General features: G+C 34.2%; 2 protein-coding genes across 2 annotated transcripts; one reads left to right on the forward strand and one right to left on the reverse strand.

Annotated features, from left to right (window-relative positions):
- Positions 1-486: 486 nt before the first annotated feature.
- Positions 487-6,599, reverse strand: p2rx2 (purinergic receptor P2X, ligand-gated ion channel, 2). Its single transcript, XM_056746680.1, has 12 exons — positions 6,355-6,599; positions 5,318-5,453; positions 4,712-4,783; positions 4,554-4,629; positions 4,374-4,470; positions 4,218-4,298; positions 3,448-3,586; positions 3,224-3,354; positions 1,799-1,889; positions 1,632-1,697; positions 953-1,030; positions 487-798 (listed from the first exon to the last, which is right to left on the reverse strand). Exons 1-12 carry the CDS (start codon positions 6,492-6,494, stop codon positions 703-705), a joined length of 1,203 nt encoding a protein of 400 aa, XP_056602658.1. The 5' UTR covers positions 6,495-6,599; the 3' UTR covers positions 487-702.
- A 1,297-nt stretch (positions 6,600-7,896) lies between these two features.
- On the forward strand, positions 7,897-16,247 carry pes (pescadillo). The gene is made up of 15 exons (XM_056747210.1): positions 7,897-8,033; positions 8,427-8,506; positions 8,766-8,919; positions 9,005-9,114; positions 10,052-10,223; positions 10,499-10,588; positions 10,722-10,838; positions 10,947-11,024; positions 11,130-11,219; positions 12,048-12,178; positions 12,766-12,891; positions 13,916-14,100; positions 14,177-14,313; positions 15,139-15,306; positions 15,639-16,247. Exons 1-15 carry the CDS (start codon positions 8,010-8,012, stop codon positions 15,714-15,716), a joined length of 1,740 nt encoding a protein of 579 aa, XP_056603188.1. The 5' UTR covers positions 7,897-8,009; the 3' UTR covers positions 15,717-16,247.
- The last annotated feature ends 291 nt before the right edge of the window (positions 16,248-16,538 follow it).

Raw genomic sequence — 16,538 nt, forward strand, 5'->3', positions numbered from 1 at the left:
CAAAAGTGTGAGCTACAAAAATCAATAGGTTTCTATTAATGACATTTTGGAGGTGGAGAGACACAGTCTCCTTCCCCCAAATCTCATTATTGTAAGCAATATCAGAGGAGGAGCTGTTATCAGGTTAACACTTGAGTGCATCTCATCTCTTGGAACAAAACCTCTACTCATCTTCTCTCGAATGATTCAGGCTTTCCCAGAACAGAGACGCTCGTGTGGAAAGATTTGATCATTTCTGTCACTAATAACCTTAACTTACAATTAGCCTTTAACTTCGTTATTTAAACAAGACTCAATTTATGTTAAAGCTTCATAAAGCATCATAAAATTACAGATTGCTTTTGTTGACGTGGGTCGACATCAAACTACATTAAAGACTTTTCCGTAAAATTCAACCCGACAGCTCAGATTATAAATCATCGTTACAAGCTTACTGTTGTTTAAAGATGTTCATTTCAATGAAATACTAAACACGAGTATTGCTCGTGAGTTTTTAAATATTTATTGAAGCTAAAAATTAGAGCGACGTGTTTCGTATTTCAGATCAAAAGCTTAGGACATAGATAGGACATTTTCTGCTGTATATGATTGTTTTCCACACATGTTTGTTCCTCAGTATCCGTTATGTAAAAATATACTGTCAACTTCAGCTTGGCATTGCATGGCATCAGTGGTGTAGTTTGGATGGTTGGAGTCTGTGCTTTACAAAGGCACGCCATCTGAGAGGTCAGAGTGATTGGAGCCAAAGCTTGTAAGTGTCGGGCTAGTCGTCATTGGCTGGATGGGCTCATTAGATGTCTGATTAAAAACAGAAAAATGAATCATGAAATTTACATTTGCATGCTACTGATACATATATACGCTACCAGTCAAGCAATTGATCTACCATCTTAAAGCATTTGTGTTGTTTTAACCCATTTTCCAGGGTTCTTAAAAAATATCCCATACTTACATCATCAAACTTCTTGTCACTAAAAGCTTTGTTTTTGTCGATGAACGTCAGCAAGATCCAATCACAGATGATTGAGCACTAGATGAGAAAAATACAAGGCAATGTTACATTTATTTTCTAAACATCATTTTTTATGACTCATTTGCAAAATTTACTTACACTCATATGATTTCAAACCTGTATTTCTTACTTTTTTCTGCAGAACACAATTTAAGCTATTTTGACCAAAGCTATTTTTGTAACAAAAAAATATTGGACCCCATTGACTTATTTATATGGACACAAAACCATTACATTTCCACTGTGTTCTGCATAAGAAAAAGTCATCTATACAGTAGGTTACTGAACCACATGAAGATGAAGAATTAATGAAGAAAAACATGTTTTGTGTGCAAACCCTTCAAGCAGGTCCAAGAGTCTATTTTATATTAATGTCTGTTTAAGCAGTAAATGCATTATTATTTGTTAAGCGATAATGACAGCCTGGAAATAAGACTTTGACTGAGAAAGAACGGGTCCTCAAATACCTCTTTCCATCAAGGGTCAAGCCCAAGGAAACCTGAGATCCTTCCCATAATGCAATTTGTGAGATGTCTATGTCTGCCATCAGTGTAAAAACTGTCGGATTATTTCACTCTTCAGCCCCAAAATTTTCAACAGGCATTTAGCAAGAACTTACAATTCCGACTGAAGTCATGGCCGTGACTGCGCTGATGATGGTTGGAATGAGACTAAATCGTCCTGCCTGTAAAGAAATGTACTGATGTAATTAATATACATTAATGTTTATAGGCAGTCAACATGTCAGTGAGACATTAATGTACTTCCTGTACTTTATGATCTTACGTGTCCGTGTACAATAACATCCAGGCGAATCCCATAAGCTGTAATAAGCGTTCTGTACTCGACACCATCCTTATCGTAGTACTTTGCGAACCTGAAAATTACATTGACAGTATACTCAGGAGTAAAAACTGCTCTGTATAATGTATATAATGTATAAAACATGTGTCGCTTTTACCCTTAAAAATATACATTGCATGACATTTATTTCAAAACCACCACAAATATTAGATTAGATGTGACCCACAGTGTAAAAAAAAGAAAACGAGATGTTACAGAATTTTCTGTTATTATAATTTTTTATAGATTTTTTATGTCCTTTTGAAGTACTGTTAAAAAACATAAAATCTACCAGTAAAAAGGGGAAAACATGTAATTTTGCCGGAAAATGAAATGTTACAGTTTTTAAACTGTTTATTTAAAAACTGTAAAAGTACAGAAAAGGACCACAAATTTACAAGAAAAATAGGGGAAATTATGAATTATATATTGTGTAATTTTACGGGAAAAAAATATATTTTAAGGTAATTTCTGTCTTATTTTTACAGTGTAGTCAGTTTTTTTTGTATAATCATCCTACATAATGTAAAAAACACTCAAAAATAACCTTGACATCTTTAATATTGACTAATTGAAATCACAGTTTTTTCATCATTCATTTCAGTATTTGCTATATCATGTTAGAAATTGAAATAATTTATATCAATAAACACATTTTCATCATTTTGATCTATATGACTCCAAATATCACAAAAACATTGTGCAATTTAAACGAGTCTTTTACAGACGGGGTCACACATGATGAGCAAAGATTGCATGTTTTCATATTTTTAATTGCATTGCGTTTTATATGGTATTATTGGGGTCAAATAGGGGTGCTAATGATTAATAAAAAAAATATAACTTAGTTAATGATAAAATCTATTAAGTTCATCCATAGTAAATTATTGTAAATAAATAAAAAAATGTAGTGCTGTAAATGCCTTAAAAATGTTAAAGGAGTGAAAAATATTAACAGACGGACAAATCAAAACCTCTTCTGTTACCTATAGCCCCAGTTTCACAGACAAGGCTTAAGACTAGTCCCAGACTTAAATGAATTTTGATTTTCAGTCTTAACTGAAACTGAACTTAACTGAAAATTTTCAGTCTTAACTGAAAATAACTTGCCCTGACATATCTTAAAATATGTCAGTGTCATTGTTTTGTTTCAAGATGCACATCAGTAATGTTTATTTTCTACGGCATTTAAATAAAAGTGACTTACTGTAAATAAATTAACTAAAGCATAGTCCTAGCTCAGGCTAAGCCTTGTCTGTGAAACCGGGCAATGGTGTTTAAACATACAAAATCATGTATAGATTGTAGATTAGTTGTTCATCATTTTAAACTGACATTTACCGGAAAATTCTGAAAAAGGTCATTTACTTGTAATGGTAGCCTGAGGTTGAAAGGTCTTTTCTCATATCCAGCCTTCTGAATGAATATGTTGGAATGCATTTTGAGGGATCCAAATCAAAATCACACTTCCAATTAATAACCACTCCGATTATTCCACCCTGAAACATTACAATTAAAATGCATCAAAAAACGTAGATTAAAAATGACTAAATGAAGACAAAACTTGATAATATGTGCTGTACTGTACATACGGTTTGGCAAAGTTCACTGAACTTCTCACTGGCCTGCTCTGCGATGAAGCCGAGACTGAACACAGGACAGTAAGGGTTGGTCTCGGGGTGATAATGGCACCTTTTCAGTTTCTTCATCTTGTTTGGTTTGATGTTTCCCCTGCAGATGAAATTATATTTTTAGATGCTCATTAATGTTACGTCCTGCCACAATTTATAATAAGAAAAACAAGGATGTCATCTAAAGTACAAAACAACACATCAGGAATATATATTATTAAACTTCCCATTGGTGAAACTATACAAAAATCAAGAAAAAAATTGCTTTGATTCAGTTTTGTTTTATAAAGAAAAATGTATCTTGGATGCACAAAACTAATCTGATGTGTCAGCATCAAAAGATTTAAAAAAACCTATAAAACAAAAATATTCAATTGTTTCTAGCTTTTTACCTTGAATGATATTGTCAGTATTGACTGTTGCTTTCACTTCTACATCTTTCATTATGCTTTATTTCATAATTTGTACATATTTATATCTTCTTTCATATTTTATTGTGTTGTAATTCTCCAGTGTATTACCTAATCTTACATTTTAATATCCAATCCTATTTTTAATACTGTTAAATGAATTTCTTATATATATATTCTTCATGGTTAATTCATTGTTTTCACTGCATGCTGATGTGACCAATAATATTTAAATTTGAAGCTTATATAGAGGAATTTCTAATATTTTATCATTTTACTGTAACAATGTTTTACGAGATGTGCTGAAAGTCATCGACAAACCTTAGAACTTTGAACTTGGGGAAATGGATGGAATTCTTTATGAACACTGTGAAATTAATGGCCTTCTCCAAAGCTGCCTCCCTACAGGGATGAAAAAAAACTTTTTAAGTGCATTTTCCAGTTTCATTTTTTACTAATACGAATAGCCCGCAGTACTTAATGGCAGCAAATTTCTCGACGGGACACCAGGTTTTGATCTCACAGGTCTTGAATTTGTAGTTGTAGTATGGTATACATCGGCCTGTTTTCTGACCTGTTCAAAATCATAGTTTGTAAACAAAGTAGCTAAAACTGTGATATTGGTATACACGCATGTAGTCTTCGTGTTAACCTCACCATGACCTTCAAAATCCATTTCCCCTCGAACGCAGTCAGAATCTTTTGTGCATAGTGCATTGGGAACAGTGTAATCCTGGAAAAGAAAGACAGGCTCACATAAGGTTTATAGTGTCGGTCTTATAGTATGAGATGCTTTTGTAAAAAAATTTACTCACCTCAGCACATATGCCCTGTCTCTGATCATGTGTCACTTCTCTTCTGAGTATCGTGGTGATGATATCACCACCCTGCACATGAGTTCATATTGTAGGGAAAATACACAAAAAAAGAATGCTTCACAAACATAACCTAAAAAAATCTATATTTACATGTGTACGACAGACATTTTATTTAATATGACTCAAAAAGTCATTTCTAATGGTTAAACAGGTAGAAATATTTTTTGGAAATAATCACATCATGTTACAATTTTTAACAGTAGCCTACATGATGACAGCGTCTTACTGTATGGAGAATAGATACTTAACTTTTTTATTCTACAAAACACATTTGGGTGGGATGTGCAAATTTCACCATTTGGTGTGACGGCAAAAATGTTGCAAAAAAACTAACGAAGACAAATCTTCTCTTATGCGATTTTATCTGATAAATGTAAATAATATAAAATAATGTAATATTTTGTTTGTTTTATTAATGTAGCTGTCACTCCATTGGACACATGTATGATTTATTTAAATACCCATTTGCCTTTTTTTTGTATGTATGTTTTTATTGTATGATGAATATCTTAGAATTTTTGTTACGGAATTATCTTCCCTCACCTCAGACGGCTGGACATATTCTGTTTTGTCTAGAATACTGTCTCCCAGCATGGCCACACCTCTCATCTCAGTGTAGACGGAGCTATCTGGACGGTCTTCAGTCTCCTGATATGCTTTCTGATTGATAAAGACATGCCTGCATAAAGAAAATATTATGCAAATGCAACCATCACCTGAACACAAATGAGAGTTTAAAAGAATATTTAATTTAAACATAAAAATGATATCTACATCCAAAAATAGTTATTCTGTTGTTATATCCTGCGTTCCACGAACAAAACGTTTCAAAAACAAAATGATGAGAGAATGATGATCAACTGATTTTTGGGTGAACTATTCTTTAAAAAAAATAAAGCACTTTTATACAGACGAATATTATATTGACATTTAGTGTAATAAAAACGTATAAAATGGAAGAAGATTGAACGATAAAAAAGGAAAATATATCCAGAAGTGTTAAATATAGACCGAATACAAAAGCATCGAGACGAAATGTAACATATGTATACATATTGTGATATTTGATTAGATTGAATAGATTAGAAACACGAAAGATTAGAAACATGAAACCACTTTAGATAAGGATATCCAAACAAAGTAACACCAAACAAAGTGTTTGTGGCAGGTTTGACATTGATGTTATATTCAGAGCTAAACCATAACTATATCAGTGAGCATCACTGTGAATTGCATTTAAAACGAAAAGTTGTTGAAAATCATCCATAAGCTTCCCTCAAAGTCAAAAGATGTACATGTTCTGTGTTTTTTTTTCAGAAGTGATGAAATGACTCATCTGGTTTCATATTTCAGTGATTGTTCTGCAATGGCCACTAGCTCCATCACTGCAGGGGTCACATTTCTATACAATCATCTATATTTAAAATTATAAATAATTTATAATGTCTAGCCCAATTTCTAGAAGAGGGATGAGTGCATTGACCTCAGAAAAGGATTGTTACATGTCAAAACACAAATATGATAAAGATCATGATTATAAAGTTTGAAAAACATGCATGTTCAGAAAAACATTGTCTTACCAAATGAAATATGTGATGACCAGGAACTGCACGGCTCGATATATGACTCCAAGTTTTCTGTCCTTCACCACCATAACCTTTGGAGTCTCATAATCCCAAAATCCCATGAAGAAGTCTTTTAGACATTCCAAACATCCCATTTTGATAGAATTCCTTGCTCTTTCCTTTCAGAAAGTGTGTCTTTGTTCTTACCACTGAACTGATGTGTATGTTGACACCCACTTTATATCTCTGCTGCATCTCTGTCTATCTCTTTCTCTCTCTCTCTCTCTCTCTCTCTCTCTCTCTCTTGTGAAATGGCACCCTTTTTCTGAACCATAGCACACAAAATAAGAAATATGTGTTTAAAATTATTTATAATCATTATTTTAACAATAAGATCATTAAACCAAAAGTTATAATTTACTAAGCATTGCGCATGATATATAGATAAACTGTTGTACTGATTGCCATAAAACAGTAAAATAATACAACAAAACATAAGTAATACATAATAAAAAGAAACAGAAGACCACGACATCCCTGATACATAACAAATTATTAAACAAACAAATTTAAAAGGGTTAATTTTCAATTGTTGAAATGAATCCGAAGATTTTCATTATTTTTATATTTGATAAAAAACATGAGTCTTTCTCACTGTTTAGAACATCCCCAGTCATAGTGTTTACAGGTATTATTTTCAAATAAAGAATATAAATCCTAATAGCCTGTATGTGTTTTGTATATTATATTACAAGTGTACAAAAGAGATCAACTTCAAACTCATTAAAATTATTAAAAGCATGAATATTTAAGTTTAAATAAGCATCTATTGATTTGGGAGACTTTATATGATTAATGTTGAGGAATGTTTAAAATAAAGAATTCATCATCAATTTAATAATTGAAACATAAAAATCTAAACCATTCAAAACTTTTTATTTTTATTGAATTATTTATTTATGTTGAAAATGTAGTAAACAACTTTAAAATACATAATTAAATGTACTTAATCATTATTGCTGGTTTGCTTTTCATTTCGGTGTTTCAAATGATTCTCAGTTGGTATGTAGCCTACTTACTATCTAAATAACACAGTATTTGATCAACTTTTTACTTTTGAACAGTAATCTGTTTTAATCTCTACTCGCTTTGTCAAATATGTATATTGAAGCAGAGGAACATTTGTTTTTCAGTTTAATTTTGTGCATTGTTTCTGGACTGATGCATTTGAATGGATGCAACAGAAAATACCTGCAAGATTTACATTATCATGGGAAGATATAAAATTTGGTTTAATAAGATGCATCTTTTGTTGTGAATAATATATTGCGTCTATTGAAATTCTATATTCACAAATGTAATAATTTTTATGGGTTATATATCATTCGCTATTCATTGTAAAGGATGAATATGGTTACTGTCTTTTGTTATTAATTATGTTAATTATGTTAATATTAATTAAAAATCCGTACAGGCATTGATATTTTTCTGCAGGCATTGGCTCGGGCACAGCGTCTACGATACTAGGGTCCTACAATCCTGCTGACTGACGTCACGGGCAACACGTGTGTTCGGAAGCAGCACGCGTAGTACTGTGTGTGTGATCGGTTATTTACTTGTTATTGCGTTTAATTGGTGGTTTATTTTTCTAAAACACTTTTACCGCTGTAATGGGCGGACTACAAAAGAAGAAGGTACGGCAATGTGTCACATCATATATGATGAATATTGTTTTTGTTTCGTCAGGGCCCGTGTAGTCATGGGTTCACAATTATATGTATTTCTGAACCGTGAAGATGTACGCATTCGATAACACGCCTCGCTATGAACATTAATGATGATTATTGGTTATTTTGCGTGATAATCTATAATGTTAAACAAGCGCATGGTGTAGTGCGGCTTCTATAGTTTCCCAATGGCCATTTTTAAACGCTATGTGTAACGCCACATTTCGGTTTGAAGCGGTTTTCACCTTGAAATAGTATGAAATAAGACAGTAGTTTAAAGAAAAGAATGAAGTGGGTTTTTTGTCTGTAGCCTTGATGTGTGTCTAAATCACTGACCTGTCAATTTTTCTTCTCATGCAGTATGAAAGTGGGTCTGCCACTAACTACATCACAAGGAACAGAGCTCGTAAGAAGTTGAGTCTGAGTCTGGCTGATTTCAGGTTGGTTACCAGAGTATCACTTCATTGCTTTCCCCAAAATTGTAAACTCAGGTTCATGTATTTATTATATTTTTCTTAGATCGTATTCATATTGACAAATGTTTTGTACTATGTGTCTGTGCTTTCCACCAAATAAATACATATTTTTTCTGTTGTTGTCACCCCATCGAAACAAATTTGTCAGCCACCAGTTGAGATTTATGTATTCTTATAATAATTGATCTCTAAGTGAACAGCAGTGTTTTTCTTCACTTCATAGGCGGTTATGCATATTGAAAGGAATCTATCCTCATGAACCCAAGCACAAAAAGAAGGTCAACAAGGGCTCGACAGCCCCGAGAACCTACTACCTTCTTAAAGACATTCGCTTCCTCCTGCACGAACCAATCGTTGGCAAGTTTAGAGAGTACAAGGTGAGAGCTGTAACTAGGAATTATGTTTTTGCGCTTATTTTCAATATGTTAAATGTGTAACATAACAATCTATTCTTTATTATAGATTTTTGTGCGAAAGCTACGGAAGGCATATGGCAAGGCTGAATGGAGTGGAGTGCAGAGACTTCGAGAAAACAAGCCTGCCTACAAACTGGACCACATCATCAAAGAGAGGTGAGTTCAAAGTCAGAACACTAGAGGGTGCTTTTCCTCTCTCTGGCATTCCCCAGATACATCTCACAATGTATTTGTTTGGTTGAGGAGCTGTTTGTCTTGATCTATGTGTACAAACAGGTATTCAGGTGTTATGAGAGAATACGATTGTCTTTGCATGACTATATTGTGATATTTGTGACTGCTCAAAATTTATTACAATTAATCACAACCAGAATAAAATTTTGTGTTAACATAATATATGTGACCCTAGTCGACAAAACAAGTCTGTTTTGTTGATTTTCAGGAATTGAGATTTCTCACCTGAAGCTGAATAAACAAGCTTTCTTTTGATGTATGGTATGTTAGGATATGACAAAATCTGGCAGATAGACTGAACTTAATCTGAGAGTGCAAAAAATCAAAATATTGAGAAAATTGCCTTTGAAGTTGATAATCATAGGCACTGTGGCAGCCAATCCACTCACAAAAATAAAGTTTTTATATATTTAGGATAGGAAATCTATAAAATATCTTCATGGAACATGATCTTTACTTAGTATCCTAGTGATTTTTGGCATAGAAGAAAAATCGATAATTTTGACCGATACAATGTATTTTTGGCTTTACTAAAAATGTTCCCGTGCTACTTAAGACTGGTTTTGTGTACTTTATATTAATTTTTGTTTATAAACACACACACACACACACACATACAGATATATGAATTTAGGAAATATTTACAGGTATTTATTCATCGTTATTTAAATAATATTTAAACATGTATTAATTTGTATATTTTTCTTGAATATATACATGTACACGCATGTGTTTATTAATACAAAATAAATATCCATAGTAGACGGACCTATATTATGTAAACCATACTTTTATTTTGGATGTGATTAAGCATTATTCATTGCTCAACCCTAATCTGAAATCTGTTTGTTGTTATCAGGTATCCCACATTCATTGACGCTTTGCGAGATGTCGACGATTCTCTCTCCATGTGCTTCCTGTTCTCTACGTTCGCTCGCACAGGGAAATGTCACGTGCAAACCATTCAGCTGTGCAGGAGACTCAGCGTTGAGTGGATGAATTACATAATCACTTCACGCTCCTTGAGAAAGGTACTGTAGACATGCACATGCTAACCTAAAGATAGGGAAGCACCAAAATTAAAATTCTTTGCCAAAACACTTGGCCCGAATACTGAAGATAGCTTTTTGTATATCTTCTATTTATATTTCACTATTGCATAAACTGAACTGAACTGAATTCTGTCTACATACACCGCGGGTCCCCTCACAGTAGATCCAAATGGGACAATGACATTTTTTTTTATCATGTTTATATAGTATATACAAAGAATTCTCTGTACTAAATTAAATTTTATTTCTCTCAGGTTTTTCTGTCAATTAAGGGCATTTATTATCAGGCAGAGGTCCTTGGACAAACGATCACATGGATTGTACCTTATCAGTTTGCGCACAATGTGAGTATAACATTTTTCTAGTTTTTGATAGGCTCGTACAGCAAACACTAGATCATTGGCTAGTTCAGTTGTATTCTGTTCTACTAAAGTGCTTAATGTTCATGGGTTTGTATCCCACTGTTCTTTTAACCAGCACCCTACAGATGTGGACTACAGGGTCATGGCCACATTTACAGAACTATACACAACGCTGTTTGGCTTCGTCAACTTCCGCCTTTACCAGACTCTTAACCTCGTCTACCCACCCAAGGTATCAAACACCCAAAGATGTGTAAATGTGCTCTCTCAAAACTGTAGATCAATTTTTATGTGTTGTCATGGAGAATTTGATTGCTCTTTCTTTCTTGCCGCGTGTTAGCTTGATGGACCAGGTGAAGCCAGTCTCAGATCAGGTTGCGATGAAGATTACGCCCTGGATTCAGAAAGCTATTCAGAGGTATCAGCTCTTTCACTTACACTTCTCGTCTTCTCCTTTATAACCTCTGTGTATTGTTAATAGTAATACCAGTACTAGTCTGATCATCTGCACATGTTCTTTCAGAAACTGTCAGCGTTGAGTGCCAGTCTGGCTCGTATGGTCCCTGTCATGGAGGAGGAAGAGACACAGTTGGATCATTTTCCAGCTGAAGGGGTGAGGAGATAAACATTACTTTAAATTATGAAAATTGCCTATATGACATATATAGTGTGAAATGCCAAAAAAATAGGCATTTTAGAGGGGATAGTGCAACCAGAAATGAAAATTCTGTCATCATTTATTCACGCTCATGTCATTTAAAATCTATATGAAACGAAGATATTTTGCCATACAACCATGTCTCAGTGGTTTTGTGTCATACAATGGAATTCAATGGGGTCCAGTATTGTTTGGTTATCAATGTTCTTCAAAAATATCTCCTTTTGTGTTCTGCCGAAGAAAGTAAGTCATTAAGGTTTTGAATGACATAAGGGTGAATAAATTATAAAATAATTTTCTTTTAACGTTGAACTATCCCTTTAATCTGGTCAGTTTATTATTTATTATCAAAATGTCAGTTTGCCTGCAAAGTTTTCTTGTATTGATCGTTTCATAGAATATTTGTTAAAGCCGTATTGAAAAATGTCCAGCTCCATAACAGCCAGTATTGTGTTGTGCTATTGTGATTCTCACAAGTTTGCAAGCCGCTGTAATTAATGCAAGTATGCGACTTCACAAAGACTTTCCACAGTTTAGGCGTAAAGAGTCATGAAAGCATCACACCGCGCTCACTGAAGCATTTAACTCGAGTTCTTTGATTAATTGTTGTTTTGGGCTGACCTCGTGTCCCTGGTTCACTGGGTGAGTCTGTTGCTATGGTTACACGGTGAAGGTGTTAAAACAACATGATGATGAAACGGTTGTCAGACTGCAGGTGACTTTCATCCGTATTATTTGATGCCGTTTGTAGATGTTTATTTTTATGTGCGCTGCGGGTTGCAGGAGGACCTGGAGAAGATGGAGGCAAGGGAGAAGGAGGAGCTGGAGCGGGACGCGCAGAAAAAACTTTTCGAAGGGCTCAAGTTCTTCCTGAACAGAGAAGTTCCCAGGGAGTCGCTGGCTTTTTTGATCCGGTAAATAAGTTAAAATAAAAAGGATTATATTAACAGGAAAAAAGGGTGTAAATGGGTGTCACGTTGCTTTTAAATAAAACAATACAGTCACTCCACCTGTGCACTTTAGAGGGGCAATAGTTAATATGTTCAGTATGAAATTGATCTCTTTTCTCACAATTTTCTTATTATTCATAAAATACTAAACAAATAGAATGTGCACAGTATACATAACCAACAAAATTCAGGTATCTATATGTACTTAAATATGGGTTAGATTGTATATAAGATAGTTATACACAAAGAATATAGGACAACCGATTGTTTATCTTCTTTATTTTTATGTATTTTATTGCAAAATTTAAAAATAAGATCAAAATAGATTATGTAATAATTAGTTTGTTTTTGACAATTGACAATTTCTGAAGGTTAAGTGCATCCATTTACTGACCATTTTATGATTATGTTTACAGTGTTTGCCTTTAGGTTTGTGCTATATTTGCATACAACTTATAAAGTGTTTGTAATTTAGACCTTTGTTTGTGTAGGTACAGTTTCACTACACCCGTGATCATGTTTGACCGTGCTTTTTTGTCATACCTGTGCAGGTGTTTGGGTGGGCAGGTGTCCTGGGATAAATCGCTGTGCATCGGCAGCACATATGATGTCACTGACGAGACGATCACACATCACATCGTGGACAGACCAAACATAGATAAGCAATACATCAACAGGTCAGAAACAAACTCTTTTTGTTTCTTTGTTTGTGTACAGTGTTTTTATTTTGTTGTAAAGCATACATATGTATTTGCCTTGCTATTGACCTAAAGATATGCGCTCTGTGCACTTCATAAACATTTCTGCTCGTTTGAGCATTAAAGGCATGATTTTGGGGCAGGGCTAACTGTTGGTCAAAACAACATTAGGCAGGGGGAGAACAATAAGAGCTTTTGGAATTTTTGTTTGGAAACTGTCTTTATTTTTGTATTGTGTTTGTGGATACCATTCTCACTTGATTATTGGGATGGTTCACACAAAATAAAAAAATCCCTCATTTATTCACCCTCATGTTGTTCAAGACCTTTATGTGAGTCCTGATTCTTTGAAACGCAAAATAAGATATTTTAATGATGGGGTAACATGCCGTTTCATGCATTAACTTCTTTTGATCAACTAGTTAGAAAACGAGTTGGAGTTATGACATAGTATTTCTGTGCTCAATGTACTTCCCCCAGCACTCAAACTTGTTTCCCAAAGTCTCGATCCCTGTTTTGTAACAGGGATCCTATTCCTTTTATTGGCCATTCTCCCTGAAAAGCATGCCCACATGTCATCCAACAAGAGAAAGAGCATGCGCTAGAGTGAGAGATAGAGCGCGCATCATGTCCATCAATGCCGCTTCACTGCATTTCGGTGATGGATGTAATATATTAATATGAGATTTGCAGAAGCTGCATGTTGCGTCATTTTTTAGAAATGTCTGCGTGGCTTTGTGTCCAGAGAGTGGGAGTCAATGGGCTTCAATTATTTTTGTTACCAACTTTCTTAAATATATCTTCTGTCATGTAAGATAGAAAAAAGAGAGTTGTACAGGTTTGGAATGACATGAGAATGAGTAAATGATGTAAGAATTTTCATATTCAACTGTTCTTTTAACTCCATTTGCATCCATTTTATTTGATATACCTTTTAATATTGTTTCTAATTATTATACATCTTAATGTTCTCAATTTGGTTTGCCGATTTTGATCTCTGCAGGTACTACATCCAGCCCCAGTGGGTGTATGACTCGTTAAATGCTAAGATGCTGCTACCAGTTGAGGACTACTTCTTGGGTGTGACCCTGCCGCCTCACCTGTCACCTTTCGTGGAGGAGACCGAAGGAGATTACGTTCCTCCTGAGAAGCTCAAACTCCTGGCCCTGCAGAGAGGAGAGAAACCACGTGAGATATTTCACCGTACAGTATGTTTATGTGTCTATGTGGAGTGTTCGTTGACTTGATAAACCAACTTTAACAGAGGAAGAAAATGAGGAGGAAGAGGATGATGATGATGATGATGAGGAGGATGATGATGATGAACAGAGTGAGGAGGATGAAGAAGAGGAGGAGGAAGCCAAATTGACGGAAATCGAGGAGAAGAGAACTAAAGGAAAGGTATGATGGTTCGGACAGCTGTCCCTGTGTTTTAAAGGGCCAGTTCACCCAAAAATGAAAATTCAGGCATTGTTTTACCCTTTACAGAGTGGTATGTTTCACACACAAAGCTCAAATGCAATTTGAAATATAATACGTGAGGTTTTTAGGAAACTTTAAAGGGGTTTTGTCTCTCTCATATTGTGAAGTTTTAAAGCCATTTCAGTGATGCAGGAGACTTTAAAGTTTCCATTCGCACTCCATTTGATCTTATTCATGTCTAGTAAAGAATATTTCAGATATTTAAGTAATCTCATCTGTGATTTTTTTTTTTTTTCAATTACTCTGGAAAAGTAATTAATTACTTATTCAATAGTGTAAATAGATTACATACAAATTACCCTCTCCATAAATTATTTCATTACTTATAATTAATTACGGCTCTTTTAATTCATTCAAAACTATATAAAGTAGTATTATAAACTGACCAAAGTATTACAAATATGAGTTTTATACATTTAAGCACAAAAGTAAACTTTGAATTTTGATGTCCGTTCCTCTATTGCAAAGACATATATTACACAAAGTGTTTAGTTTAATTACATCAGAAGTAGCTAATTAAATTACAGGAAAAATTACAGTAATCCCTTACTTTACTTTTTCAGGGGAAAAGTAATTAATAACAGTAACTAATTACTCAGTATCTAGTTACACCCAACACTGGCTGCGCCTTACATGTTGTTGATCTTTATAGGGGTGCGTGTTGAAAGTAAATATCTGCTTTAAAAAACAAGATAAGGGCAGAGTTGTATATACAGTTATGTCAAGAGCTTTTTCCTTCCTCAGAATTTGCCAGTGAAGGTGACCCCTGGTAAAGTGAAAGCAGAGAACCGCACGAAAGCAGAACAAGAGGAGAAAGCGGAGGAAAAGAGACTTGCCATTATGATGATGAAGAAAAGGGAGAAATACCTGTACGAAAAGATCATGTTTGGCAAGAAGAGAAACATCAGAGATGTAAGGATGCTTTGTCTCTTTTGGTCATTTTAAAGACGGTTGTAGTTTCACTGTAGTGTTTTACTAATAGTTTACATTTTTAGTAACGTCTGACCAGAATAATGAGCTTCATTGTTTCTTAGTTCTGTTTTTTATGCTTGATTCTCTGGGGAGGACGGTATGGGAAATGTGTACTTTGGTTAATGGTTAAACATGTAAACATAGCCTTCATTATAGTGCAGTGGGTATCATGACCTGTTAGAGGTTCTTGACCCACTATTGGCTCATTATTTAAGCTCCAGTAACCTTGATAGACTTTTCTGTTCATTGATCTAATGCGCACCTTCCAACAGGCTAACAAGCTAGCGGCTAAGAGAAAAGCCCACGATGAAGCCAGCAAAACGGACAAGAAGAAAAAGAAGAAGTGCTGACGGACTGATTTTTATGCGTGTTAATGTGATTTCATCTGTCAAGAGACTCTGCAAGGTAATAAAAAAAGTGACCAATGAGAAGGATTGAGAAAGCCCTATTTCTTTCATTTTTATTATTTTAAAAGGAAAGTTCACCCATAAATTAAGGTTAGTTTAGTCATCCCCATAATGTTAAAACTTTTTTGGTGTCAAAAGAAGATTTTAAGGAGTCTGACTGACTGACACCTCCAGTCCCTATTCACTTTCATTGTTTAAAAGATGCAATACATGTGAATTGAGACTGAGGCTGTCAGTCCCTGACATTCTGCATTTTGTTCTCCACAGGAGAAAGTAAATCATAAGGGTTTGGGACAACAATTTGCTGTGTAAATGATGACATAACCTAGTTGTTTGGGTGAACTATTGTTTTATGAGTCACTGAACTAAACATGCCGGATGTATTTCAATGACAAATCTGTTTGTGTCCGTTTATGTAAAACATTATTTCACATTTCTCATAAACAAGTCTAATAAAACAAATAATCTATGTAATGATTTTTCATTTATTTATTTGTGAATATATGTGAAGTTTGTCTTTTATTTTAAGTTTTTGTATTTAAAATAGTGCTTATAACAGAACTGAAATATGAATACAGAAATTTTAGCTTAATTTTAAATAAGCTATCACCTATATCAGCTTTATATTACCCAATACCCATAATGTAAAACTTAAAAAACAAGATTAAAAATGTATCATCCATGTGGGTAGCAGTGTGAAATGTTTGAACATAACGAAAGTGTACCAAATTCAAAGAAAGACCAGTGGGTACTATGACTGTCCCA

The sequence above is a fragment of the Triplophysa dalaica genome, chromosome 4 (assembly GCF_015846415.1).
Source record: "Triplophysa dalaica isolate WHDGS20190420 chromosome 4, ASM1584641v1, whole genome shotgun sequence".
NCBI lineage: Eukaryota > Metazoa > Chordata > Actinopteri > Cypriniformes > Nemacheilidae > Triplophysa > Triplophysa dalaica.